At 52.5% G+C, this 27406-nt stretch overlaps 2 protein-coding genes and 1 non-coding gene across 3 annotated transcripts in view; 2 read left to right on the top strand and 1 right to left on the bottom strand.

Annotated features, from left to right (window-relative positions):
* Positions 1 to 7918: 7918 nt before the first annotated feature.
* The window catches only part of LOC148773003 (polyprenol dehydrogenase-like), a 139097-nt gene continuing 119609 nt past the window's right edge, over positions 7919 to 27406 (top strand). The window contains exon 1 of the mRNA XM_088834352.1: positions 7919 to 8054. Within this exon, the coding sequence (XP_088690478.1) occupies positions 7946 to 8054 (109 nt within the window). The 5' untranslated portion in view covers positions 7919 to 7945. The remainder of the gene's footprint in view (positions 8055 to 27406) is intronic.
* LOC129564113 (E3 SUMO-protein ligase ZBED1) lies at positions 7922 to 22016 on the top strand. The gene is made up of 2 exons (XM_055437717.2): positions 7922 to 8054; positions 19738 to 22016. The coding sequence occupies exon 2, from the start codon at positions 19748 to 19750 to the stop codon at positions 21875 to 21877; it is 2130 nt and encodes a 709-aa protein (XP_055293692.1). The 5' UTR covers positions 7922 to 8054; positions 19738 to 19747; the 3' UTR covers positions 21878 to 22016.
* LOC148773004 (small nucleolar RNA U109) lies at positions 12538 to 12653 on the bottom strand. The gene has a single exon (XR_016037021.1). It is a non-coding gene; the product is annotated as a small nucleolar RNA U109 (small nucleolar RNA).

Raw genomic sequence — 27406 nt, 5'->3', positions numbered from 1 at the left:
TAGCTGGATATCTGGCATCAGGTTAGAGACGCTGGGGTGGAATTTTCTCCTCATGCTCACATGGAGAACACAGCTCTCTGACAGTGTGAAGCTTCCGGTAAAGGTGAGAGCATGTTTGATTTCTGTGAAGATGAAGACCCTGCTCGGAGGAATAGCAAACTCAGAGCCAAAAATATATACAGACTCACTGGATCCTTGAGTGTGTGTGGCATGTGTGTGTTGCCCTTTGGAGGTGAGATAGGAAATGCTAAAATGCAATATATATATTTAAAAATATATATTTTGATCCCTCAGTCAGGAAAATCCCCTAGAAAAGGAAATGGCAACCCACTCCTGTATTTTTGCCCAGAGAGTCCCATGGACAGAGGAGCCTGGCGGGCTGCAGTCCATGGGGTCACAGAGAGTCAGACAGAACTTATCGACGAAACCACAATATATATATTTTAAGATTTCACTCTGTGTACACCTGAAACCAATATAATATTGTAGATCCAATTTTATTAAATAAAATTGCAATATTGTCAATCAACCATACCTGAATAAAAACAGCCCTTGTTAAAAAGTATAATAGCACCTATTGAGAAACAATGGAAAAAAAGTTTTTATTGCAGTAATATACATGATGCTATAAATATACACATTATATATTATAAATATATTTACATTATATTTATTACATGTGTATATTATAAATATATTTAGACTGTAGTTATTATACATGTATATTATAAATATATTTGCATTATATTTATTACATGTGTATATTATAAATATATATACTGTAGTTATTATACATGCATATTATACATATTTTAACATTATGTTTATTATTTATTTATATTATAAATATATTTACATTATGTTTAATATTTATATTATAAATATATTTATATTATGTTTATTTATATTATAAATACATTTACATTATATTTATTATATATGTATATTATGAAATATTTATACTGTATTTATACGATACATATATTTACATTATGCTTATTATATATTTATGTTATAAATATATTTACATTATATTTATTATTTATTTATATTGTAAATATATTTACATTATGTTTACTATTTATTTAGATTATAAATATATTTACATTATGTTTACTATTTATATTATAAATATATTTACATTATGTGTATTATTTATTTATATTATAAATATATTTACATTATGTTTATTATTTATATTATAAATATATTTATATTATGTTTATATTATAAATATATTTACATTATGTTTATATTATATATATTATATGTTTATAGCAATATATATTTATAACATTCTGCATATTATCACAATAATTTTTTATTTATATATACAATCAAGGAAAATAATATAATTTTGTCATTTTAATCACTTAAAAAATTTTTTCTTTCTGCCCACCATTTTCAAAGCCTTTATTGAACTTGTTACAATATTGCTTGTGTTGAATGCTTCGGTGTTTTGGCCACGAGGTGTGTGGGATCTTTGCTCCCCGACCAGAGATGGAACCTGCCAGTCCCTGCACTGGAAAGTGAAGTCTCACCCACCAGGGCCGTCCCCATGTTAACCATTTTTGAGTGCAACTTTCAGTGGCGGGAAGAACTCTGATACTATTGTACAACCACCCTTGCTATCTGTTTCCAAGTATTTTATTTTTTTTTTAGTGTAGGAATCCAAAGAGGAAAAATGCTCGCTTTCTAAAAATGTGTTTGGACCAAGGCCTTGAGAACAGATGCCAATGTTTCTTTCTAAAAACGAAGAACTCGTCGCAGTCAACTGGAGTCCATGGCATTTGGGAACAAACGAGCTTAGAGGCTGAAGCTCCAGTCCTTTGGCCCGCTGATGGGAAGAGCTGACTCACTGGAAAAGACCCCGATGGTGGGAAAGATTGGGGGCGGGAGGAGAAGGGGACGACAGAGGATGCGACGGTTGGATGGCATCACCGACTCCATACACATGAGTTTGTGATGGACAGGGAGCTGGTGATGGACAGGGAAGCCTGGCGTGCTGTGATTCAGGGGGTCGCCCAGAGTCGGACACGACTGAGCGACTGAACTGAACTGAGCTTTGTTCTGCTCATAATTCTTCTGGGGTCCAGCGGAAACTCTGGCTCCGTTTGGCACCAAGTCATCCTTGATGAAGGAAGGAAGGAACATGTAACATGTAACAGTTCAGTAACGATCAACGTCACGGCTCCTGAGATGTGAACCATCACATTGCTCAAAAATGCGTTCAATAATCTGCACGATGCATTGATTCATTGCCTTTAAACGGCTGTGACCCCGGTGTGTCCAGTAATACTCCCCCGGGACCTCCAATGCTACCCAGAAATGGTTCATTTAGCCCTTCCTGTCCTGTGCATCTCAGCAGAAACTCTGTTGGCTGCCTACATGTTTTCTCAACTGCATAAACCATCTTTACATTATTTTTTTTTTAGCAAAGAACAAGGCATAGATTATTATTATTATTTTTTTTTTTGAAAAGCAATGTCCATTAACGAGATTTGTTAAGCCTTCCTACACGTGTGTGGGCTTCCCTGGTGACTCAGGGGGAAAGAATCTGCCTGCAATGCAGGAGATGTAGCAGGTCAGAGTTTGATCCCTGGGGTGAGGAAGACCCCCTGGAGGAGGGCAGTATCCTTGCCTGGAGAGTCCCACGGACAGAGGAGCCTGGCGGGCTACAGTCCATGGGGTCGCAAAGAGTCGGACACGGCTGAGCAACTGAAACACACAGAGTATATACAGAACATATAAGTATGTAAAGGAATATCTTCCCTGTGTTTTACTTTTCTGAACTTTTTTTTTTTATGGCTTTTAAAGGGATAGCAGGATTACAATAAAAATGCTCAACTTTGGGGTCTTCCTTGGCGGTCCGCTGGTTAGGAGTCTGCCCTGTCACTACAGTGGACCAGGTTCAATCCCTATCTAGGGAACTGACAAGCCTTTAAGTGCAGACAGAAAAAAAAAAAAAAAGTCAGTCTATGACCATAAACCCAGATGCGGAGAAAGGGGCTTGTTGGGAATCATATGGCTCCCATTAAAAAAAAAAAAAGAAGCCACAAACTTGAACTTTGGAAAACACAGCAAAGACAAACTGACACGTGAAACCATCGCTGGCAACTGGACACGTGCTTGAACACGTAGCGGAGACCCCTGACGTGGTGCTTGGGGGGCATCCGAGGCTACCCGGACAAGGAATCTCAGGGAACAGCCCACTCTGGGGAAAGAACCCAGCCAGCCAGCTGCACCTGCCTTCTTTGTCCTGTGGGACACAATAGCAGGAGATAAAACAGGGCGGCAAATTTAGAAGCAGATTTTAAAGACGCCCTCTCGCGCGCCTTCCCCCCAGAGACATACAATACCGTGTTGCACGCCCACAAAGGGCATTGACAATCCTCACAGCTGCTGCCAGAAAGAGGTACTGCAAAATGCAAAAAAAAAAAAGAAAAAACCAAACACCAAACAGCTTGACAACACCCCTAGTCTGAAGCGTTCTAAGCGGTTTTCTAAGGAGTTCCTTGGGAACGCAATCGACACAGTGTCCTGGTGGGAAACACCAGGATACTCTCTGTCTTGGGAGGAGAACCTTGATGCTCCTCCAGACAACTGACAATCCCCTCCTAACGCCAGCTAGGGACAGATTTGGCCACCTGATGGCAAACAGCCAGCTTGTTGGAAAAGACTCTGACGCTGAGAAAGATTGAAGGCCGGAGGAGAAGGGGATGACAGAGGATGAGATGGCTGGATGGTATAACTGACTCCATGGGCATGACTCTGAGCAAGCTCCGGGGGTTGGTGATGGACAGGGAGGCCTGGCGTGCTGCAGTCCATGGGGTCACAAAGAGTCGGACACGACTAGGCAATTGAACAGAGGAAATAGAAAGACTCATCATTTCTGGTTTGAACATATGTGAGACCTCTGTGAGTTAACTGGAGAAGGGCACCGCATCCCACTCCAGTATTCTTGCCTGGAGAATCCCATGGACAGACGAGCCTGGGGCGCCACAGTCCGTGGGGTCGCAGAGAGTCGGACGCGACTGAGGGCAAACGTCTCATCTGTAAGTTAACGATCCCTCAAGCCAGCAGGTTTGCTTCACCAGAAAACCAAGTAGAAAACGCAAGACCTGCCTGTAAACGATAAAACAGAGATGGCGTGAGCCCTGTACCCTATCCAGTGAGCTCGGTGAGTTCGTGACCCCCTCAGACATGGCCTCGGCGCACGTGAAAAACAATCATTTGTGGACCAGTTGAAACACTTGGAGTGAAGAAGTGAAGTGAAGTCGCTCATTCGTGTCCGACTCTTTGCGACCCCACGGACTGTAGCCCACCCGGCTCCTCCGTCCCTGGGATTCTCCAGGCAGGAACACTGGAGTGGGTTGCCATTTCCTTCTCCAGGGGATCTTCCCCACCCAGGGATCAAACCCGGGTCTCCCGCATTGCAGGCGGATTCTTTACCCGCTGAGGCCCCGGGGAAGCCCAAGAATACCGGAGTGGGTAGCCGATCCATTCTCCAGGTTATGGAGCTTAAAATAGGGAGATGATCCTGGATTAGCCTGGTGGGTCCACCCTAATCCCATGAGCCTTCAAAAGCAGAGGACGTCGTTGGGCTGGAGCGGGAGACAAGGGAAGGCAGGAGGGAAGCTGGAGATGCTGAGGGTGGGATGCTCGGACCGGAGACGGGGCCCCCTTCCCTCCCCACCGCTGACCACCAGTTCAGAAGCGGGGAATTCAGCTTTACAGCCACAAGGAAATGGGTTCATCCATCCATCAACCGGAACAAGCTCAGAAACAGGCTCGTCCACGTCACTGCCAGGGGAGCCCAGTGGGTAGACGGCTCCGCTTTGACCGTGGTAGACCTCATGCCCGGGATCACAGGCGAGACTTCTCACCCACAGGGCAGTGAGATGCATCATATATTGGTGCTGGTTGGACTTGATACACGTGGGGTCATTTATTATTGCTCAGGTGCTCCGTCGTGTCTGACTCTTTGCGACCCCATGGACTGCAGCACGCCAGGCTCTCAGGGCCTGCGGGCTGGGAGAGGGGCCCTGGGGCCAGGAGTCCAAGGTCGGGGTTGGGTCCACATCTGGGTGGCGGGTCGTGCAGTCAGAGCAAGTCCTGGGGGTCTGAGTGTGGTACCAGGGGCAAAAAGGCCTTGGGACCTCAGGGACTGTGTCCCTGGGGACTGGTCCAGACAGGGGACGTGTGTGTGCGTGTGTGTGTCCTTGGGGACTGTGGTCCAGACAGAGTGTGTGTGTGTGTGTGTTTGAGAGTGTGTGTGTGTGTCCCTGGGGACTGTGGCCCAGACAGAGGGTGTGTGTGTGCGCGTGTGTGTGTGTCCTTGGGGACTGTGGTCCGGACAGCGGGTGTGTGTGTGTGTGTTTTTGAGAGTGTGTGTGTGTGTGTGTGTCCCTGGGGACTGTGGTCCAGACAGCGGGTGTGTGTGTGTGCGTGTGTGTGTGTGCGTGTGTGTGTGTGCGTGTGTGTGTGTCCTTGGGGACTGTGGTCCAGACAGGTTGTGTGTGTGTGTGTGTGTGTGTGTGTGTGTCTGTGTGTGTCTGTGTGTCCCTGGGGACAGTGGTCCAGAAAGGGGATGTGTGTGTGTGTGTATGTGTGTGTGTGTGTGTGTGTGTGTGTCCCTGGGGACTATGGTCCAGACAGAGGATGTGTGTTTGTGTGTGTGTGTGAGAGTGTGTGTGTGTCCCTCGGGACTGTGGTCCAGAAAGGGGACATCTGTGTGTGTGTGTGTGAGGGTGTGTGTGTGTGTGAGGGTGTGTGTGTGAGTGTGTCTGTGTGTCCCTGGGGACTGAGGTCCAGACAGAGGGTGTGTGTGTGTGAGGGTGTGTGTGTTAGTGTGTGTGTCCTTTGGAACTGTGGTCCAGACAGAGGATTTGCGTGTGTGTGTGACTGGGGACTGGTCCAGACAGGGGATGTGTGTGTGTGTGTGTGTCCCTGGGGACTGTGGTCCAGACAGAGGGTGTGTGTGTGTCCCTGGGGACTGTGGTCCAGATAGAGGGGGTGTGTGTGTCCCTGGGGACTGTGGTCCAGACAGGGGATGTGTGTGTGTGTCCCTGGGGACTGTGGTCCAGACAGAGGATGTGTGTGTGTGTGTGAGGGTGTGTGTGTGAGGATGTGTGTGTGAGTGTGTGTGTCCTTGGAGACTGTGGTCCAGACAGAGTTGTTTGTGTGTGAGTGTGTGTGTGTGTGTGTGTGTGTGTGTCCCTGGGGACTGTGGTCCAGACAGAGGGTGTGTGTGTGTGTGTGTGTGTGTGTGTGTGTCTGTGTGTGTGTGTCTCCCTGGGGACTGTGGTCCAGACAGAGGGTATGTGTGTGTGTGTGTGTGTGTGTGTGTGTGTGTGTCTCCCTGGGGACTGTGGTCCAGACAGAGGGTGTGTGTGTGTGTATGAGTGTGCGTGTGTGTGTCCTTGGGGACTGTGGTCCAGACAGAGGGGGTGTGTGTGTGTATGAGTGTGTGTGTGTGTGTGTCCTTGGGGACTGTGGTCCAGACAGAGGGTGTGTGTGTGTGTGTGTGTGTCTGGGTACTGTGGTCCAGACGGGGGATGTGTGTATGTGTATGTGTGTGTGTGTGTGAGATAGTCCATGTGTGTCCCTGGGGACTGTGGTCCAGACAGAGGGGGTGTGTGTGTGTGTCCTTGGAGACTTGTCCAGACAGCGGACGTGTGTGTGTGTGTGTGTGCGTGTGTGTGCGTGTGTCCCTGGGGACTGTGGTCCAGACAGAGGTGGAGTGTGTGTGTTTGTGTGTGTGTCCTTGGGGACTGTGGTCCAGACAGAGGGTGTGTGTGTGTGTGTGTGTGTGTGTGTGTGTGTGTGTCTGGGACTGTGGTCCAGACAGTGGTCATGTATGAGGAGTCCTCTGGTCTGGACTGGGGTCCTTGGGGCCCATGATTGGAGGGGGGTCCCAGGGTCTGGTCAGGGCTCCCTGGGGTCTATGATCCGGGAGTGGGGGTCCCCAGTCTGGGAGGGGGTCCTTGGGGTCCATGATCCTGGGGGCTGTGGTGGTTCTGGAGCCCAGGTGGGGGTCCGTGGGTTGTGTGATTGGGGGGGCGTACCCGGGTCTGGAGGGGGTCCCTGGGTCCATGATCCTGGGGACTGTGGTGGTCGTGGAGTCCGGGCAGCGGTCCCTAGGGTGCAAGATCCAAGGGGAGTGTCCTGGGGTCAGGTCAGGGGGTCCGTGGGGTCTATGATCCAGGAGTGGGGGTCCCTAGGCTTGGGAGGGGGTCCTTGGGGTCCATGATCCTGGGGGCTGTGGTGGTCCTGGAGTCCAGGTGGGGGTCCCTGGGGTCTACGATACGCGGGGGGATTCCAGAGTCCGGGCAGGGGTCCCTGGGGTCTATGATGGGGCGGTCCTCGAGTCTGGGCAGGGGTCCCTAGGGTGCAAGATCCGATGGGGAGTGTCCTAGGGTCAGATTTAGGGGTCCCTGCAGTCTATGATGCGCGGGGGGAGGTTCCGGGGTTCCCGTTCGGGGCAGGGTGATCGCCCCACCCCCCGGGGTCGGATGGGGGTCCGGGAGAGGCTGGGGGTGCGCGGGGCGGGAGTCGGGGGGCGCACAGGAGGGGCTGGCGCGCGCGCGGGGCGGGAGTCGGGGCGGGGTGCGCGCGGGAAGGGCTGGGGGAGTGCAGGAGGGGCTGGGCGCGCGCACAGGAGGGGCTGGGGGCGCGCAAGAGGGGCTGGGCGCGCACAGGAGGGGCTGGGGGCGCGCACAGGAGGGGCTGGGCGCACAGGAGGGGCTGGGGGCGCGCAAGAGGGGCTGGGCGCGCACAGGAGGCGCTGGGGGCGCGCAGGAGGGGCTGGGCGCGCAGGAGGGGCTGGCGCGCGCGGGGCGGGGCGCGGGCGGGGCGCGGGGCGGGCCGGCGCGGGCGCGTTTCCGCCGTCCGGCCCGGGGCTGGGAGGCCGGCGGGCGGCGCGGAAGCGGCGGCGGGGGCAGCCATGTCGCTTTTGTCCGCGGCGCGGGCGGCCCTGCGGGTGTACGCGGTGGGCGCGGCGCTGATGGTGGCGCAGCTGCTGCGCCGCTGCGTCCGGGGCTTCGTGGAGCCAGGTCAGCGGCCGGGGAGGGCCCGGGGCGGCGGCGAGGGCCGGGGCGCGCGGGGCGGCGGCGGGGGGCTGGCTGGGGCCCGCGCAGCCGGGCCCTCCGCGCGTGGGGAGGACCCCCCAGGCTTGGGGCGGAGCCGGGAAGGGGCGCGGGCGGGCGGGCGGGCGGGCGCGCAGGGCGCTCCCGGAAGCAGGGCCGGGCGGCCTGGGGGCTTGGCTTGGGGGAAGGCGCGCCCTCCCCAGCGCCCCGGGGGCTGGGGTCTCTCCAGGGGATCCGTGCGCCCCTAACCATGGCGGGACCACCCCCCACCCCGGGGTCCCTGAGCGCTGCAGACGCGGATCCCGGAGGGAGGCGTGGGGCGCCCGAGATCCCGGCCCCGCGCAGGCTCCAGTAGGACGGGGCCTGCACGGGTTTGCAGGAACTGGGGGTCTGGGGCGGGGGGGCGCGCCGAGGGGCCGGGGCGGCTTCCAGGAGCCCTGGAGACGGGGTTCCGTTCAGTGGCCGCTGGTTTCTCTGGCCTGCACCACCTGCGCGGAGCCTCGGGGCCCAAACTTGGCGGTGCGGGGACCCGTTCGCGTCTTCACGCATATTAGGGACCCCCCCCACACCAATCTGGGGGGGTCTCGGGCTGTCTGGTCACCTCGGTGTTCTCAGGACACCGATCGAGGAAACCGGTGTTGTTTCTGTCTGCCCTTGACTTGCAGGATATCAAAATAACTCTGGGGTCTGTGAGCCGTAAATGACATGTCAATTTTTTTAGGTGAAAAATAGCTGCTTTGGGAAACGAAGTATTCTCTGGGAAGCGTGGTGCCCTGTTAACCTTGTAACGAATATCTTTATCGTCTGGCGTAAGAGGAGACAGACATTCTCAAGTCCAACTGTGTTTTAAAGGGTGTTGGCATAGCACCCCCACCCCCACCCCCCAGACAGCCTGTGGGCTACGCCCCTGACCACCCCCGGGAGATTGGGGTGGAAAAACAGGCAAAGAGGCTCGTACTATGCTTGTGCAAACGCCGTCTCGTGCCACCATCACCCCCTGGAAGGCCCAGCAGGGCCCAGACCTTGCACACCTGCCTCCCTGAACGCAAGTACTTATTTTCCTACCCTCCCTGGGTCTTCTTCACCCAGGGAGATACATCTTCCAGGTTTATGTGAGCTAAGCGTTCAGTTTTCTGATAAACTTGCATTCTGTGCTTTTTTAAAAAAGCACATTGAGGATGACTGGGAAAGACTTCAGAGGAAGGCAAAGTACAGCTTTGACACCTGGGCCGACTTGTAAACAGGGAAGGATTGTGACGGGCTGTCCCACGTTTGCCCCCAACCTGACCCTGAATTGCAGAGCACCCAGGGGAGGTTGTGGTCTTCCCTGGTGGCTCAGACAGTAAACCATCTGCCTGCAGTGCAGGAGACCGGGGTTCGATCCCTGGGTGGGGAAGAGCCCCTGGAGAAGGGAATGGCCACCCACTCCAGTGTTCTGGCTGGATAATTCCATGGACAGAGGATCCTGGCCGGTCAGACACTGAACTTTGCCCAGGTATGCAGCTAAATAAACTGTAACCCAGAGGCACAGTTCAGATGCAGAATAGCTGGGATATTTTGGTTTTGTTTTGCTTCTCAAGTTTTTATTGAATTTCTTACAGTGTTGCTTCTGTTTTTATGTTTCTGGGTTTTTTCGTCACTGAGTCATAAGGGATCTTAGCAACCCCACCCAGGACTGAACCCTGCATTGACCAGCCAAGTCTTAACCATTGGACCACCAGGGGAGTCCTGGTTTTTTGCCTTTAAATATCAGATGTTTTCTTTTTTAATAGTACGTATGGTCTATATAAACATGTACAAAGTATAAAATAGTTCAGTTCAGTCGCTCAGTCGTGTCCGACTCTCTGCGACCCCATGAATCACAGCACGCCAGGCCTCCCTGTCCATCACCAACTCCCGGAGTTCACTCAAACTCATGTCCATCGAGTTGGCGATGCCATCCAGCCATCTCATTCTCTGTCGTCCCCTTCTCCTCCTGCCCCCAATCCCTCCCACCATCTGAGTCTTTAATATGGAAATATTACAGGGAGGAAGTCACCAATTCTGACTCCATGTTGGAAGCTGTTTCTTTGACTTGCTTTTTATTATTATGAAGAAAAAAAAACCAAGAAAGTCACTCAGTCCTGTCTGACTGTTTGTGACCCCATGGACTGTATAACCCACCAGGCACCTCTGTTCATGGGATTTCCCAGGCAAGAATACTGGAGTGGGTTCCCATTCCCTTCTTCAGGGGATCTTCTTGACCCAGGAATCAAACCCAGGTCTCCTGCATTGCAGGCAGATTCTTTTACCATTTGAGGCACCAGGCAAGCCCGTTTATTATTATAATCGTACTCAGTGGCTTTCCTGGAGGACCCTGCCTCTCTGTTTGACTGTCAAGTAAAGTGCCTTTTTGGGGCTTCCCTGGTGGCTCAAGCTGATAAAGAATCCGCCTGCAGAGCTGGAGATCTGGGTTTGACCCCCTGGAGAAGGGAAAGGCTACCCACTCCAGTCTTCTGGCCTGGAGAATTCCATGGACTGTATAGTCCACGGGGTCACAGAGAGTCAGACAGGACTGAATGACTTCCACTTAAAGAGACGTTGTTTAGCTCTGGAGAGGTAGTTTGTCCCTGCCCACCCATGCGTAGACGAGATTAACACACCCCTTAGGAACGCGGGACATTCTGTTGAGGATGTTTTGCAAGACCCTTTCACTTGCCTTCCACAATGTCTGTCCCTCTCTGTGGAGCCCGTTCCGCATGGCTTCTTTCTCCCGGATCTGTAAAAGAACCTGGCATCCGGACCCCAATAAGATGCTTATTTGGAGGCGCTGCCCTGCCATCTTCTCGGTCTGCAGGCTCCCCGATTAAAGTCTCTTTCTCGCTCAACAGTATGTCTCTCGGATTCAATGGCCTGTGGTGTGGAAAACAGAGCGAGCATGGTCTCAGTATATAAATACTTTCTTATTTATATATTGGAAAGTGATAATGACAAACCATGGCATTGATTGCTGAAGTGCATTTGGTTGTGAAAGGTCTTTTTTTTTTTTTTTTTTAAGAAAATATTGTTAATTGAATGATAATTGCTTTACAGTGTTGTGTTGCTTTTTGCTGTAAAACAGTGTGAATCAGGTATAGTTCAGTGCAGTCGCTCAGTCGCGTCCGACTCTTTGCGACCCCATGGACTGCAGCACGCCAGGCCTCCCTGTCCATCACCAACTCCCGGAGTTTATTCAAACTCATGTCCATCGAGTCGGTGATGCCATCCAGTCATCTCATCCTCTGTCGTCCGTCCCCTTCTCCTCCCACCTTCAATCTTTCCCAGTATCAGGGTCTTTTCAAATGAGTCAGCCCTTTGCATGAGGTGGCCAGGGTATTGGAGTTTCAGCTTCAGCATCAGTTAGTTCTTCCAATGAACACCCAGGATTGATCTCCTTTAGAATGGACTGGTTGCATCTCCTTGCAGTCCAAGGGACTCTCAAGAGTCTTCTCCGGCACCACAGTTCAAAAGCATCAATTCTTCAGTCAGACCATTGCTTTGACTAGACGGACCTTTGTCAGCAAAGTGGTGTCTTTGCTTTTTAATACACAGTCTAGATTTGTCATAGCTTTTCTTCCAAGGAGCACGAGTCTCTTATACTTTCATGGCTGCAGTCACCGTTTGTGGTGATTTTGGAGCCCAGGAAAATAAAGATGCCATGCAGATTTTCCCGTAAGAATTGTGTTTCAGGGACTCCTGTGGAGGTCCCACGGTTAAGGCTCCTCGCTTCCAGCGCAGGGGGCTCAGGTTCCATCTGCGGTTGGGGAACTCAGCTCTTCCATGTCTCAGGCATGGCCCCCAAAAATTAAAACAAGAACAAAAACTTGATGCAAAAGAAACCACACAAAAATCCATGATGAACAATAGCCACAAAAAATTAAAAAAAAAAAAACAGTTCTGTCGCAAATAGGAGTCAGGCCTTCTGATCTGGAAAATGGACTTTGGTCTGGAAAATGGACTTCTGCTGATGGACTGACTGTCCACCTCAAGAACAGAGGTCAGCTGGCCCATTTACGAAGCCATTTTAGGGCGGATTCTAGTTTTCAAACTGTAGGATTTTTTAAACAGTCTGTCAAGAGGAAGTAACATTTGGTTGGTTTTGCGTACATATGAATAGTTGGGAGCTGTCTCCAGGGAGGCAAAACCATAATTTGGTTGATCTTTGGCTCTTTTTCAGCCTTAAATAGAAATGAGGACTCCCCCTCCCGCAAGAGCTTTGGTTTATGTGGCTTTTGCTTGTCTGTATGGATCCTATTCAGTTACATGTTAATAAAGTTAAAACTTATATTACAACTTTTTTCGAGGACATTGAGAAATTCTTGTCACAGTTGCTTAGCTGTGGCCATGGTACTGTGGTTATGTTTTTTTATCTTTTATCGGGAAATACAGTTTTCTCCCAGGGAGGGGCCACAGTTGGTTTTTTTCTTTTTTGAAATGTAGGAGAAACATAGCTACTGTAACACTGCCAGCCCTGAGAACTCCCTTATTATTGTAGCATATTATAGATTCCATCTTGCAAAGGAGTGGGGAGCCGACATTCACATGCAATAAATGCAAAAAACTTTCAACAGTTAACAGGTAAATCTACAATGTGTATTTCAGATCACATTAACAAGACACTTACATGTTATTCCCAGTAACATTTCTTTGTTGTTGCTGTTTAGTTGCTGAGTCATAACCAACTCTTTGTGACCCCATGGACTGTAGCCCGCCAGGCTCCTCTGTCCATGGGATTCTCCAGGCAAGAATCCTGGAGTGGGCTGCCCTTTCCTCCTCCAGGGGATCTTCCTGACCCAGGGATTGATCCCATGTCTCCTGCATATTAGCAGGTGGGTTCGTTACCCCTGAGCCACCTGGGAAGCCCAAGGTTGTAATTTTTCTTCCTTTTCCCCATCGAAAAATAACAAGCCACTTACATGTTATTCCCAATAACACTTTTTTTTTACCCAGGGAAAAATAAGAAGCCACCTACATGCGATCCCTAGTAACATTTTTTTTCAACCCAACAAAAAATAAAAGCTGCTTATATGTTATTCTCAGTGAATTTTTTTTTCACCCAGCAAAAAAACAACTATATTCTCCCAAAACACCAAATCAGGGAGCATAGTGGCTGTTTTCGGTCCTTGCTGGCTTCTAGAAGTCGCGGTGGAGCAGAGTGATGCTGGCCTTCCCCTCGGTGATGTCATTGTTTGTCTTGGGACATGGCTGCTGTGTTTGTGGACCATCTGGCCAGTGCCACTGCTGTGTGCAAAGGCAAGACCTCCCTGGGCCCCGGGTAGCATCTTTGCAAGTGATTTCCCCCCAGAGATGCTAGGGTTGCCCTGTGAGAGGCTGCTTGAGCAGAACCTTCTTTCCTGACTCTGAAAGTGGCCGTGGACCATGCAAGTCTCGCTGTGCCCCGCTGTGGTCGGTGTATACGCTCCAACCCATCACACGCGACTGGACAGCTACACAGGACAGAATGCAAGCGGAATACGTGCTAACACCATTCACAGACATAAACGCTAGGGGCTTCGCTGATGGTCCCGTGGTTAAGAATCTGCCTTGCCACGCGGGGGACACCAGTTCGATCCCTGGTCTGGGGATCACGCTGTGCAGCATGTAAGCCCACGTGCCATAGCTGGACAGCAGCTCCCACTCACCACGACCAGAAGAAGGTTTCCTGCAGCAGCGAAGACCCAGGGCAGCCAAAAAAAAAAAAAAAACACCCAAAACCCTCAAAACTCAAAACGGATTAAAGACCTAAATGTAAGACTCTGGAAACCATAAGGCTCGTAGGAGAAAACGCAGGCAGAGAGCAACTTAATTCTTACCAGTACCTTTTTGGTTCCGTCTCATGCGGCAAGGGAAATAAAAGCAGAAATAACCAAATGGGACCTAATTAAACGTGAAAGCTTTCTGCACAGTAAAGGGAACCTTGGACAAAACAAAAGGACTGCCAATGGAAAGGGAGAAAGTATTTACAAATAATGTGACTGATAACAGGCTTCCCAGGGGGCTCGGGGGTAAAGAATCTGTCTGCAGTGCAGGAGATACAGGAGACCTGGGTTCCATCCCTGGGTGGGGAAGATTCCCCTGGAGTAGGAAATGGCAATCCACTCCAGTATTCCTGCCTGGAGAATCCCCATGGACAGAGGAGCCTGGTGGGCTACAGGCCATGCTGTTGCAAAGAGTCGGACATGACTTAGCAATTGAGCACGCATGCGTGACTTGATAATGGGTTTTTATCTGAAATAACATAAACAGCTCATACACTCAAACATAAAAAAGCCCCCCAAATCACCCAGTTATTTGGGCTTTCAAGGTGACTCAGTGGTAAAGAACCCACCTGGCAGTGCCGGAGATGTAAGAGATGCAGGTTCGATTCCTGGCTCAGGAAAGTCCCCTGGAGAACGACATGGCAACCCATCCCATTCTTCTTGGCTGGTCAGTCCCACGGACAGAGGAGCCTGGCGGGCTACAGTCCGTGGGGTCGCAGAGAGTCGGACGTGACTGAAGCGACTTAGCGTGCAACCCAATTAAAAATAGCCAGAGGACCTCAATGGACATTTTGAGTTGACATTTCTCCCCAAGAAGACAGACAGGTGGCCAACAGTTACTTGAAAAGATGCTCAGCCTCATTAACCTCAGAGAAAGGCCAATTAAAGGCAAAGTGGAAAAACAAACCGTCTTCCTGTGCCCCCGTCTTCCTAGCGGGCCTTGGGGAATCCTGCCATCATTTGCTCCGTGGTTGTGAAACCGCAAGGGCGAGACCCACCACGGGCGGTGCCTCCTTAGGCCGTTGCTTTGTCAGGATGCTTCCTGCAGGACCACGGACCTCAGACCGCCTTCAGCCAAACAGCACCGGCTCCTTCGTCGGGGTTGGCATCACGATGGCCACGTGGTAGTCAAGTCTGATGAGAGTGAATTGCGTTGCCCATGTAGGACGGAAGAGCACCATTCCAGAGCCCCGCTGTGCTGCTGGCTGCGAGGTTCCCCTCGCTTTCCCACGCCCAGGCGCCCCCGCACTCCTAGCCCATCTGCAGGAGCTGTGATCCCCGGGTCTCTTGTTTCTCTATAAGTCCTGGCCCTGTTGGCTCGCCACCCCCCGGGGCCCAACCTCTGAGCCCTCTGACCGGAGCAAAGCACTTGAAATCACTTGAAGGCATCCTGTCTCTTCCTGGGGATGACCTCAGACAGATGTCAAGGGGTCCCAGGGCTGAGCTCCCTGCAGAGGCTCCAGGGGAGGGTCCTTCCCGCCTCCTCCAGCTTCTGGGGCCTCCAGGCGTCCATCCCTGGGCTGGAGGCCGCCTCCCTCCCGACTCTGCCTCCGTCTCCACGTGGCATCTCGCCTGTGTCCATGTCTCTCCTCTTCTATGTCTTATAAGGACCCTGTCCTCGGGTTTAAGGCCACCCTCATCCAAGAGGACCTCTTTTCAGACCTTCACTCCATCACATCTGCAGAGAACTGAATGTCCTCTTCTGAGGTTTTGCGAGGACATGAATTTCGAGTGGAGGGTGCTTTTCAGCCCACTATCGGTACGGAGCTTTGAACACTTGCCCCCACAGTCAGAAAAATGCCTGGGTGCTGAAGTCTGTGATGCAACTGTGAGTGCTGTATGGTAGACTGAGCAAAGTCCGGGAGATGGTGGCGGACAGGGAAGCCTGGCGTGCTGCAGCCCACGGGGTCGCAGAGAGTCAGGACACGAATGAGCGACCAAACCACAACAGGAGATGGAAAGCTTGCAGATTTAACAGACACTTTAAAAAAAATTTTTTTTTAAATATAAATTTATTTATTATAATTGGAGGCTAATTACAGTATTGTACTTAAAGAATTTTTTAACAAATTGATGTTCATTTGATTTACAGGGCTGTGTTAGTTTGAGGCGTACAGCAAAGTGATCCGGTTGGGCACACACATAGATATTGACATTCTTTTCCATTACAGCAAGATGACGGTAGTCTATTATATAGTTATCTGGATGTATAATTGTATAGTGAATATAGTGTCCTGTTATATACGGTAACTAGGTCCCCGTTAGTCATCTATTTTATATAGAGTCGGAAAGTGAGGGTCGCTCAGTCGTGTCTGACTCTTTGCGACCTCATGGACTATACAGTCCTTGGAATTCTCCAGGCCAGGATACTGGAGTGGGGAGCCTATCCCTTCTCCAGCGGATCTTCCCGACCCAGGGATCGAACCCAGGTCTCCCGCACTGCGGGCAGACTCTTTCCCAGCTGAGCCACCAGGGAAGCCCAAGAATACTGGAGTGGGTAGCCTATCCCTTCTCCAGCGGATCTTCCCGACCCACAATTGAACCCGGGTCTCCGCCATTGCAGGCTGATTCTTTACCAGCTGAGCCAGCAGGGAAGCCCGTAGTGAATATAGTTTCCTATTACATATGGTGCAGAGGCCCTTGTCATTTATCTCTTTTATATATAGTCGTGTGTATCTCTTAATCCAAACTCCTAATATATCTGTTCTCCTTCCGCTTTGGTGACCGTAAGTTTGCTATGTCTGTGAGTAAGAGACACCTTTAATTCTTTTGTTGATATAGCCTTTTTGGTTTGTTTTTGGACTGCAAGCAGGGTCCTAGATCCGCACCTAGGGATCGAACCTGTGCCCCCTGCCATGCATAAGATAGACGTGGGAGCTGCCACGTATAAAATAGATGGCTAGCATGGTCCCCCTGGGAGCACGTAGCCTTAACCACTGGACCACCAGGGAGGTCCCCTGACACCTCTTAAGAAAACTCAGCTCGCCTTTCGGGTGTCCTGGCCGTCTGACGGGCAGCGCCACGGAGCCGAACCACAGCAGTGGGAACCTGGGGACCTGAGCTCTGAGAGCGCAGGGACGCTGCACCCTGGCTCATAGGCTTCTCAGTGTCCAGGTTTTTGTGGTCACGGGGCGGGGGGGGCGGGCATTCTGAGACATTCCAGGGATGGAGCCGTCCCTTCCTGCCCCAGTCTGGCGTCTGTGCCCAGATGCACCTGGGGAGAAAAATAGAGCCTGCGAAGTACAAAAGTCCTCTTTCTAATTTTTTTTAATTGAGTTATCGTTGATGTCGTTGTTCAGTAATGCCTGACTCTTTGCGACCCCATGGACTGCAGCACGCCAGGCTCCTCTTTCTCCATCTCCCGGAGCTTGCTTAAACTTATGTCCATAAGTTGGTGATGCCATCCAACCATCTCATCCTCTGTCGTCCCCTTCTCCTCCTGCCTTCAATCTTTCCCAGCATCAGGGTCTTTTCCAGTGAGTTGGCTCTTCACATCAGGTGGCCAAAGTACTGCAGCTTCAGCATCAGTCCTTCCAATGAACACCCAGCACCGATCTCCTTTAGGATGGACTGGTTGCATCTCCTTGCAGTCCAAGGGATTCTCAAGAGTCTTCTCCAGCACCACAGTTCAAAAGCATCAATTCTTCGGCGCTCAGCTTTCTTTATAGTCCAACTCTTACATCCGTACGTGACTGCTGGAAAAACCATAGCTTTGACTAGATGGATCTTTGTCGACAAAGTAGTGTCTCTGCTTTTTAATATGCTGTCTAGGTTGGTCGTAACTTTTCTTCCAAGGGGCAAGCGTCTTTTAATTTCATGGCTGCAGTCACCATCTGTGGTGATTTTGGAGCCCAAGAAAATAAAGTCTGACACTGTTTGCACTGTTTCCCCATCTGCTTGCCATGAAGTCATGGCAGCGGATGCCACAATCTTTGTTTTATTGTATAATAATGGTTATATTTCTTGTCTATATTCCTGCATCTTATTTTGTACATAATAGTTTGTACCTCTCAATCTGCTATTCTTATGTCTCCCCTCCCCTTTTCCTTCTCCCTGCTGGTCACCACTAGTTTGTTCTGTAGATCTGAGTCTGCTTCTGTTTCTCTACCTTCACTAGTTTCATATATATATAAATAAATATATTTGGCTGCCTTGTGTGTTCGTCGCAATATGCAGAGTCTTCCGTGGTGACATGTGGGATCCAGTTCCCTGACCAAGGGTGGAACCCAGGCCCCCTGCATTGGAAGCTTGGAGTCTTAGCCACTGGACCACCAGCAAAGTCCCCATATTCACTAGTTTTAAAAAATATATATTTTTTATTGGATGGCCTGTATAACTGAGAATCATAGAGTTATTTGTCTTGCACTTTGTTAACTTCACTCACTATGATAATCTCTAGGTCCATCCATGTTGCGGCAAATGCCATCCGTTAATTCATTTTCGTGGCTGAGTAATATTCCGTTGCATACGGGTACCGAGTGTTCTTTATGCACTCCTCTGCTGATGGACTCTTAGGTTGCTTCCGCGTCTTGGCTGTTTTGAATAGTGTTGGAATGAACATTGAGGAGCATGTATCTTTTTGAACTGTAGTTTCGCCTGGATAGTAGTATGCCCAGGAATTGGGACTGCAGGATTGTGTGGTAGCTCTGTTTTCCCTTTCTAAAAGAACGTCCGTACTGTTGTCCGTAGTGGCTGCACCACTTCACATTCCCACCAACAGGGAAAGGGGTCCCTTTTCTCCACATCCTTGCCAACATGGGTTACTTTGATTTTTTTCTGTGAAAGCCATTGTGAACAGGGGTGAGGCGATGCCTCATTGTGGTCAAAAAGGCATCATTGAAAAACTTAAAATTTGATAAAAACACTTGAATGCTGGTCTGCCACCCTACTGTCTGCGTGTGCGTGCTTAGTCACTCAATCGTGTCTGACTCTTTGCAACCCCATGGACCTCAGCCTGCCGGACTCCTGTGTCCATGGGGCTTGTCCAGGCCAGAACACTGGAGTGGGTTGCCATGCCCCCTTCCAGGGGATCTTCCCAACCCAGGGATCCCACCCAGGTCTCCCGCATTGCAGGCAGATTCTTTACCGTCTGAGCCACCAGGGAAGCCCAAGAATACTGCAGTGGGTAACCTATCCCTTCTCCAGGGGATCTTCCCCACCCAGGGGTCTCCTGCATTGCAGGCAGGTTCTTTACCAGCTGAGCTACCAGGGAAGCTCAAGAATACTGGAGTGGGTAGCCTATCCCTTCTCTCGGGGATCTTCCCGACCTGGGCATCCAACCAAGGGTCTCCTGCACTGCAGGCGGATTCTTTACCAGGTGGGCGACAAGGGACACACATCGCCTGCCTGAGAACCTCCATATGTGCTGCTCTGATCTGAGCCAGTTTTCTTGGTGGTTTTTGACACGCCTGCGTCCTGACCAGAAGTCTTTAGGAGGGGGGGACGGGACGTGCGTCCTCTTGGCCTGGCAAGGGGGTGTTTGGGAACCGTGGGGTCTGCCTGGGGAACAGACCCACCTGCTTGCCTGCTTGTTTGCGGGGCTGGTTTATTTCCCAGAACAGGACGTAATACAGCAGCTCAGGTGAGGAAAGAGCTGTCCTGACAGAGTCCAAAGAGGATGGAAACACTGGAAAAAAAAAAAAAAAAAGCAGTCAATAAATGCATGTCTCCGACGCACCTGGATGGAACAGCTGCTGGCTTTTCAGATTGAGCCCTCGCCCGCCTTGCCACCAGCTGGAGCGGCGGCCTCGGGGTGGTCCCCACTTCCGCGCGCCCTCGTTTCCAGAGCCACCCCGCTCCCCCCTCCCCGCGCCGGCCGGCCGGGTGGAGCCGGGCCGTCTTCTCATGCTGTGTGTTGTGCTGCTTCTCGGCAGGTCGTCCCGAATGAGCGGAGGCCCAGCCGGGGGCGGCGCGATGGAGTGCAAGAGCCTGGAGGGCGGGCAGAGCGACCTCAAGCTGGTGGCGCACCCGCGCGCCAAGAGCAAAGTGTGGCGCTACTTCGGCTTCGACACGAACGCGGAGGGCTGCATCCTGCAGTGGAAGAAGATCTACTGCCGCATCTGCATGGCCCAGATCGCCTACTCGGGCAACACCTCCAACCTGTCCTACCACCTGGAGAAGAACCACCCCGACGAGTTCTGCGAGTTCGTCAAGAGCAACACTGAGCAGATGCGCGAGGCCTTCGCCAGCGCCTTCTCCAAGCTGAAGCCGGACCCCGCGCAGCAGCCCGGCGGCGCGCCGGAGCCGCTGGCCGCCAAGGCCGGCGCGCACAGCCACGAGTGCCGCAGGCAGCAGGAGCTGACCGCCGCCGTCATGGGCCTCATCTGCGAGGGCCTCTACCCGGCCTCCATCGTGGACGAGCCCACCTTCAGGGCGCTGCTGAAGGCCGCCGAGCCGCGCTACGAGCTGCCGGGCCGCAAGTTCTTCTGCGGCAAGGCCATCCCCGAGCGCTACGGCGCCGTGCGCGAGGCGGTGCTCAAGGAGCTGGCGGACGCCGCCTGGTGCGGCGTCTCCACCGACCTCTGGCGCAGCCCGACCCAGAACCGCACCTACGTGACGCTGTCGGCGCACTTCCTGGGCCAGGCCGGCCTCCACGGGCTGGCGGTGGGCTCCCGCTGCCTCAAGACCTTCGAGGTGCCCGAGGAGAACGCGGCCGAGACCATCACGCGCGTCCTCTATGAAGCGTTCATCGAGTGGGGCGTCCACGCCAAGGTCTTCGGCGCCACCACGGACCGCGGCAAGGACCTGGCCCAGGCCTGCTCGCTGCTGGACATCCCGGTGCACATGCCCTGCCTGGGCCACACCTTCGACGCGGCCATCCGCCAGGCCTTCCGGCTGCCCAAGCTGGGCGCGCTGCTGGGCCGCTGCGCCAGGCTGGTGGCGTACTTCCAGCAGTCGTCCGTGGCCATGGTCATGCTCCAGGAGAAGCAGAGGCAGCAGAACGCGGCCCCCTGCATGCTGGTGAGCAACCGCGTGGCCTGGTGGGGCAGCACGCTGGCCATGCTGCAGCGCCTCAAGGAGCAGCAGTTCGCCATCGCCGGGGTCCTGCTGGAGGACACCAACAACCACCACCTCATGCTGGAGGCCGCCGAGTGGGCCACCATCGAGGGCCTGGTGGAGCTGCTGCAGCCCTTCAAGCAGGTGGCCGAGATGCTGTCGGCCTCCAAGTACCCCACCATCAGCATGGTCAAGCCGCTGCTACATATGCTCCTGAACACGACGCTCAACCCCAAGGAGACGGACCCCAAGGAGATCAGCATGGCCAAGGAGGTGATCGCCAAGGAGCTCGCCAAGACCTACCAGGAGAGCCCGGAGATCGACCTGTTCCTCAACGTGGCCACCTTCCTGGACCCGCGCTACAAGAGGCTGCCGTTCCTCTCCACCTTCGAGCGCCAGCAGGTGGAGAACCGCGTGCTGGAGGAGGCCAAGGGCCTCCTGGAGAAGGTCAAGGAGGGCGCCTACTGCGCGCCCGAGGACAAGGCGGCCGCGCCGCCCGAGGAGCCGCCGCCGGCCAAGAAGCCGGCGCCCTCGCCCACCCCGCCGCCGGCCAGCGTCATCAACGACATGCTGGCCGAGATCTTCTGCCCCACCGGCGGCGTGGAGGATCAGGAGGAGTGGCACGCGCAGGTGGTGGAGGAGCTCAGCAACTTCAAGTCGCAGAAGCCCCTGGGGCTCAACGAGGACCCGCTCAAGTGGTGGTCGGACCGCCTGGCGCTGTTCCCCGTGCTGCCCCAGGTCCTCAAGAAGTACTGGGCCGTGGCGGCCACGCGCGTCGGCCCCGAGCGCCTCTTCGGCTCGTGCGCCACCGTGGTGAGCGCCAAGCGCAACCGCCTGGCCCCCGCGCACGTGGACGAGCAGGTCTTCCTGTACGAGAACGCGCGCGGCGGCGCCGCAGACGCCGAGCTGGAGGACGAGGACGAGGGCGACTGGGGCCTGGACCACGAGCAGGCCTTGGCGCCCGGCGACGCGCCCCACGCCGGCTTCTTCGGTGTCCGGGATGGCAGCTTCGTGTAGCCGGGGATGGGGGCTGCCGGGCGCCGGCGAGGGCGCGGGCGGTGCGCAGCCGTGCGCCGGGGGCGCGGTACCCATCTGGATGCTTGGCGGTCAGGACTAACGCCCCCGCCACCCTGGTGCGGGTGGGCGCACTGCTGCTGGGGATGCGGGGATCGAGCAGAAGAGAGACACGGATCTCTGCAGGGGGTGTGTGTGTCCTTGTATATGTGTGTGTGTGCGCGCGCCCCAGAGCGCAGGGGCGGACTCTGGGTGGTCCAGAGAAGGGAGAGGGACTCTGGGTGGCCCCAGACAAGAGAGACAGACTCTGGATGCTCCAGACAAGAAAGACGGACTCTGAATGGTCCACAGGGAAGAGAGACAGACTCTGGGTATCCCAGACGAGAGAGACGGACTCTGGGTGGCCCCAGAGGAGAAAGAACGGACTCTGGATGCCCCAGAGCGGAGAGGCGGACTCTGGGTGGCCCAGACGACAGAGATGAGGCCCTTGACTGGTCCAAACCTGGTGAAAACAAGTGTTTCCTTTGCAGGGGTGGGCGGGGGGAGGGGGGCGGCGGTGGTGGTGGGGGACCCCCTTGTATCCCAGGGACAGGGAAAGAAATGACTTGTAAAAACCGGAGGCGTCCCGCACATCGGATTACAAATCCTCCACGCCCCCGACGCTAGCATGGCCGGCGCCGGTGTTCTGATTCTCTGTTAATTCTCTACCTGCAGCGTCCATGTTCTCTGCCGGGGGGGGGGGGGTTAGGGTGAATCAGAGACAAATGGAAATCAGTGGGCTGCTGAGGACGAAGGACCCTTTCATGTTCCCCAAAGCCCACCTCCCCCTGAGCACCCTTTGCACGCCCCACCCCTGCCCCGGGCACCATCCGCGGCTGTTAGCCCCATCGGTCGTAAAGGCCCATGACCACCTTGTTAGTTACCTGGGGAACCTGGAGACACGCTTTAGCCACTTGCCCTGTTTTCAAGGCGTGATGGAACATGTTGCCCTTGAGCCCGCAGTGCCATCGCTTATAAAAAAGCCGAAAAAGAGATACTGGGTGTGGTTTGTTTTCTGCCACCCACGAGCGTTGTTTTCTTTTCTCTCCCCGCCGTTGCCTGAATTCACAGTCCTTGCCAGGTTCCCTACCTCTTGCGTTCTCGAGCTGATGTTCGTGCGGCCGAAGCTTCAGAGACGCTTCCCGGGGGCTCCGTGGTAAAGGACCTGCCTGCCAATGCAGGAGACCTGGGTTTGATCCCTGGGTTGGGAAGATCCCCTGGAGGAGGGAAATGGCAACCCACTCCAATTCTCTTGCCTGGAGAATCCCATGGACAGAGGAGCCTGGTGGGGCTACAGCCCATGGGGTCACAGAGAGAGGTGACTGAGCAACTGTACAACAATAGCCAATTAACAATGTTGTCACAGTTTCAGGTGGACAGCAAAGAGACTCAGCCACACATACACATGTACCCATTCTCCCCAGACTCCCCTCCCATCCAGGCTGGCCACATGACATTGAGCAGAGCTCCCTGTGCTGTCCAGCAGCTCCTTGCTGGTTCTGCATGTTAAACACAGCAGTGTGTCCAGTGTTTTGTGGGTTGCCTCTATTCCAGGGTGGCTCAGGGATGCCACATCAGACATCAGATTTTTTTTCTGCACAAACATTTTGAGCTTAAATAGGCCATTTTTCGGTCATGAAAACCTGCCACTTTCAGAGCTTTCTCCATCGAACACAGAAGTGGAACGTGTCTGTAAGTGTGTCAGATAAAACGTCATTGCCAGCATCCAGAACTTCTTGTAGGGATGCGGCCCCGCACCGTCATGGCTGTGTCTTACCTGGGTCTGCCCAGGACTCTGCTTCCAGGAAACGGAGTGTGTTTCGCGCTCAGGTCTTGCCGTCAAAGTCCTGATTTCTCTGCTTCGTCTCAGTGGCTTGTTCCATGGTCAGTAAAGTCACACTGAAGTCACGATTCTCAGATGTTCCTTTGTGTGTGTGTGTGTGTGTGTGTGTGTAAGGGTACTGTTCTGTTTATTGCGAGCAGCCCCTAGGACGATGGACTGAAAGGAAGCATGGATCACGGTCGTAAATGTTTCTTTTGAGCGAAGTGGAGGACGTGTTCCCGGCTCCTGGTCCTTGGACGTCGGGCTGATTTGCGGGTGGACGACCTCGGTGGAGGGAGGCAGGGAGCCCGGGGAGCTGTGTCTTGAAGCCCTTGTAAAGCGAGGAGGTCACAGCAGTTGTGATCTGGTGGGGAGAGGGTGAGGAGGTCTTCCCTGAGTGGTCCCCCGGCCCGGGATCAGCGGAGTCCCGTGGTAGCATCTCACCGTGGCCAGCCTCTGGACGGAAAACTTGGGGGCTGTCCATCCGGCTTCCCCGGAGGACCGCGTCAGCTCATCACGTCTGCTTTCTCGTCTTTCCCCCAGGTGGGGTGTGACTCGCGGGAGCGGGGGTGGCGGGCATTCACGTTTTGAGTCTTCATCAAGTGTCCATGCTCCCTTGACCCCTGTTGATGTCATTTTGGATCCGAGGGACACGGCTTCTCACCGAGGCTTGGGGAAGCAAACAGCCAAGCGTGTGGAGAACACGGTCGGTTTTCACGGGCCTTGTGCTGCTTTTCGGATGGGCCTCCCTGGTGGCTCAGCTGGTAAAGAATCCGCCCGCAATGAAGCAGACCTGAGTTCGATCCCTGGGTTAGGAAGTTCCCCTGACCCTCCCCTGTACCCTTCCCCCACTGGTAATCACCACCTGGTTCTCTCCATCTGCCAGTCTGTTTCTTTTTATTTATATTTATTCATTAAATATTTTAGATTCTGCATAAAGGTGGTGACACGCTATTTCTCTGTTTGTGATTTATCTCACTAGATGTAATACCCTCCGATTCCATCTATGTTGTCACAGGTCGCAAAAATCTTGTTTATGGCTGAGTAATATTCCATTGTGTGTGTGTATGGATTCAAATTATTTATGCGTAACTCTTCGAATACAGTGAAGTGCTACGTCATTCTGTGATCCCTGATTCAGTTTAACATCTACCTACCTATCTATCTGTATGTCCATATTCTTTTTCCGTAAATGGCAACCCCCTCCAGTATTCTTGCCTGGGGAATCCCATGGTTGGAGGAGCCTGGTGGGCTACAGTCCACGGGGTCGCAGAGAGTCGGACACGACTGAGCGACTTCACTTATAGGTTGTTGCAAGATACTGAATTTAGTCCCCAGTGCTATATGGAAGCTTCTTGTTTCTTATTTTATATACAGTAGTATGTATCTGTTAGTCCCAAATTCCTCATCTGTCCCTGCTCCCTTTCCCCTTTGGGAACCAAAACTTTGTTTCCTAAGTCTGTTTCTGGCTTGTAGATAAGTTCATTTGAATCGGTCTTTTTAGATTTCACATGTAAATGATACCGTATGGTATTTGTCTTTCTGGCCTGTTTCACTCAACGTGATCATCTCTGGGTTCGTCCGTCTTGCTGTGAGTGGTATTATTTCATTCCTTTTCATGGCTGAGTAATATTCCACTGTGCATATATGTACCGCATCTTTTTTTTTTTTTTTTGCCATTCCTCTACTGGTGGACATTTAGGTTGCTTCCATGTCTTGGCTATTGTGATGAGTGCTTCACATTGGGACGCATGTGTCTTTTAGAATTACAGTTTTCTGCAGATGGATATGCCCAGGAGTGGGAATGCAGGACGATACAGTAGCTCTCGTTTTAGTTTTTATTTAAGAACTCCCGTACTTTTCTCTGTGGTGGCTGCATCCATCTACATTCCCATCAGCTAGTGTGAGACGGTATTCCTGTTCTTTTTGACTGTCTTTCTGTTGTTGAGAAACATAAAACGCATTGACAAACATACGCGCCATCTGACCAAGGAGTGTGGTTAAGCCCCAAGGGCCGGCGCTTCCCCATCTTCCCCCAGCACGAGGTTTTTCTGCCGTTTTCCTTCTCTTCTGGGACAAAAATGTGAGTCCGTGCAGTTCATCTGGTTGGAGAAGCAGCCCGCGTCTGTCTGCAGACACATCTTATTTCTGTGTCCATGTAGCCTGCTGCCTGTGACTTAAATCTGTCCTGTACGCCAATGTTTAACCATCCGGCCGGGGGCCGTCCATGGGCTCCTAGAAGTACCAATAATGTTAGTTGCTCAGTCGTGTCCAACTCTCTGCAACCCCATGGACTGTAGCCTGCCAGGCTCCTCTGTCCCTGGCATTCTGCAGGCAGGAACACTGGAGTGGGCTGCCATCCCCTTCTTCAAGGGGAATCTTCCCGACCCAGGGGTCAAACCCAGGCCTCCAGTGTTGTAAGCAGATTCTTTTACCATCAGAGCCACCCGAAGGGTCCCGTGGCTTCTAAGCACAGCTCAGTCAAAAAGCCACTGGGCTGAGCACAAGTCAGTTGAGGTCTGATTCAGCTTCCTCCGACATCCCTTCTCCCGAGCTGAGCCGAGCTCACCAGCTTATGCGTTCTCTGTCGACAGTCTTTTCCAAGCGAGAGGAGAGCTTTCCTTTCCAGTTGCTTTGGGCAGCCAGGCTGAAACTGTTACTGAACCAAACCTGAGTCTTTCCCCCCTGCACGCAGTAAAGTGAGTGTGCAGACCGCAGGTTGTGGTAAGGAAAATGTGATTATTGGAGGCCCCAGGCAAGGAGGATGGTCAGCGTATGGTCCAAAGACCCTGAACTCCCCGCTGGATTTTGCAAAGTGTTTTAAATATTTTAAATTTAAATTTATTTATTAATGTCTGGCTGCACTGGGTCTCCTTTGCTGCACCCAGGCTGCTTCTGGGGGTGGCGAGCGGGGTCTGCTCTACCCGTGGTTTGCAGGCTTCTCCTTGCCGTGGCTTCTCTTTGAAAGGTTGCTACTGAGCCGTGAAAGGCACTGGGGGCCTCCGGGGGAGATGAATTCAGTCTGGGGCCAGAGACGAGACTTATCGCTCAGAGCTTCTGTGTAATAAAAGTTTGATTAAAGTATAGAAGAGATAGAGAAAGATTCTCACATAAGCATCAGAAGGGGGCAGAAAGAGTGCCCCACTGCTAGTCTTTAGCTGGATGTTATACAGCTACTGCTGCTGCTGCTGCTGCTAAGTTGCTTCAGTCGTGTCCAACTCTGTGCGACCCCATAGACGGCAGCCAACCAGGCTCCGCCGTCCCTGGGATTCTCCAGGCAAGAACACTGGAGTGGGTTGCCATACTAGCAGTCTGCTAATTAGAGAAAGGAGGTGTCTCAAAACCCAGAGAGTGGCACCAGGCCCCTCACCCCACAACACGCATTTTGAGATAACATTGGCACCCGTTGAGTCATCCTGGGCCATTAAATGGTTGACATGAATCTTGAAGAAAGGCAGGTTTCCAAGCAAATAGATAGTTTCATTAACATAGATTAAGAAAACAACGTGTGAGTACAACATTACTGGTTTGCTGAGCCCTTATCAGTTCTGAGTCTTAGGCAGAAACCTACTTGAAGAAAGCAGAGTCTAGGATAGATAGATAGTTCATTCACATAGCCTAAGAAAACCATTTCCCTAAGAAAAACGCATTGCTTAGCTCAAGGTTTGAGA

This window comes from Moschus berezovskii, chromosome Y (assembly GCF_049115385.1).
Source record: "Moschus berezovskii isolate FMDL1 chromosome Y, NW_MosBer_1.0, whole genome shotgun sequence".
Classification (NCBI taxonomy): domain Eukaryota; kingdom Metazoa; phylum Chordata; class Mammalia; order Artiodactyla; family Moschidae; genus Moschus; species Moschus berezovskii.
This window is presented reverse-complemented; position numbering and strand designations above follow the sequence as displayed.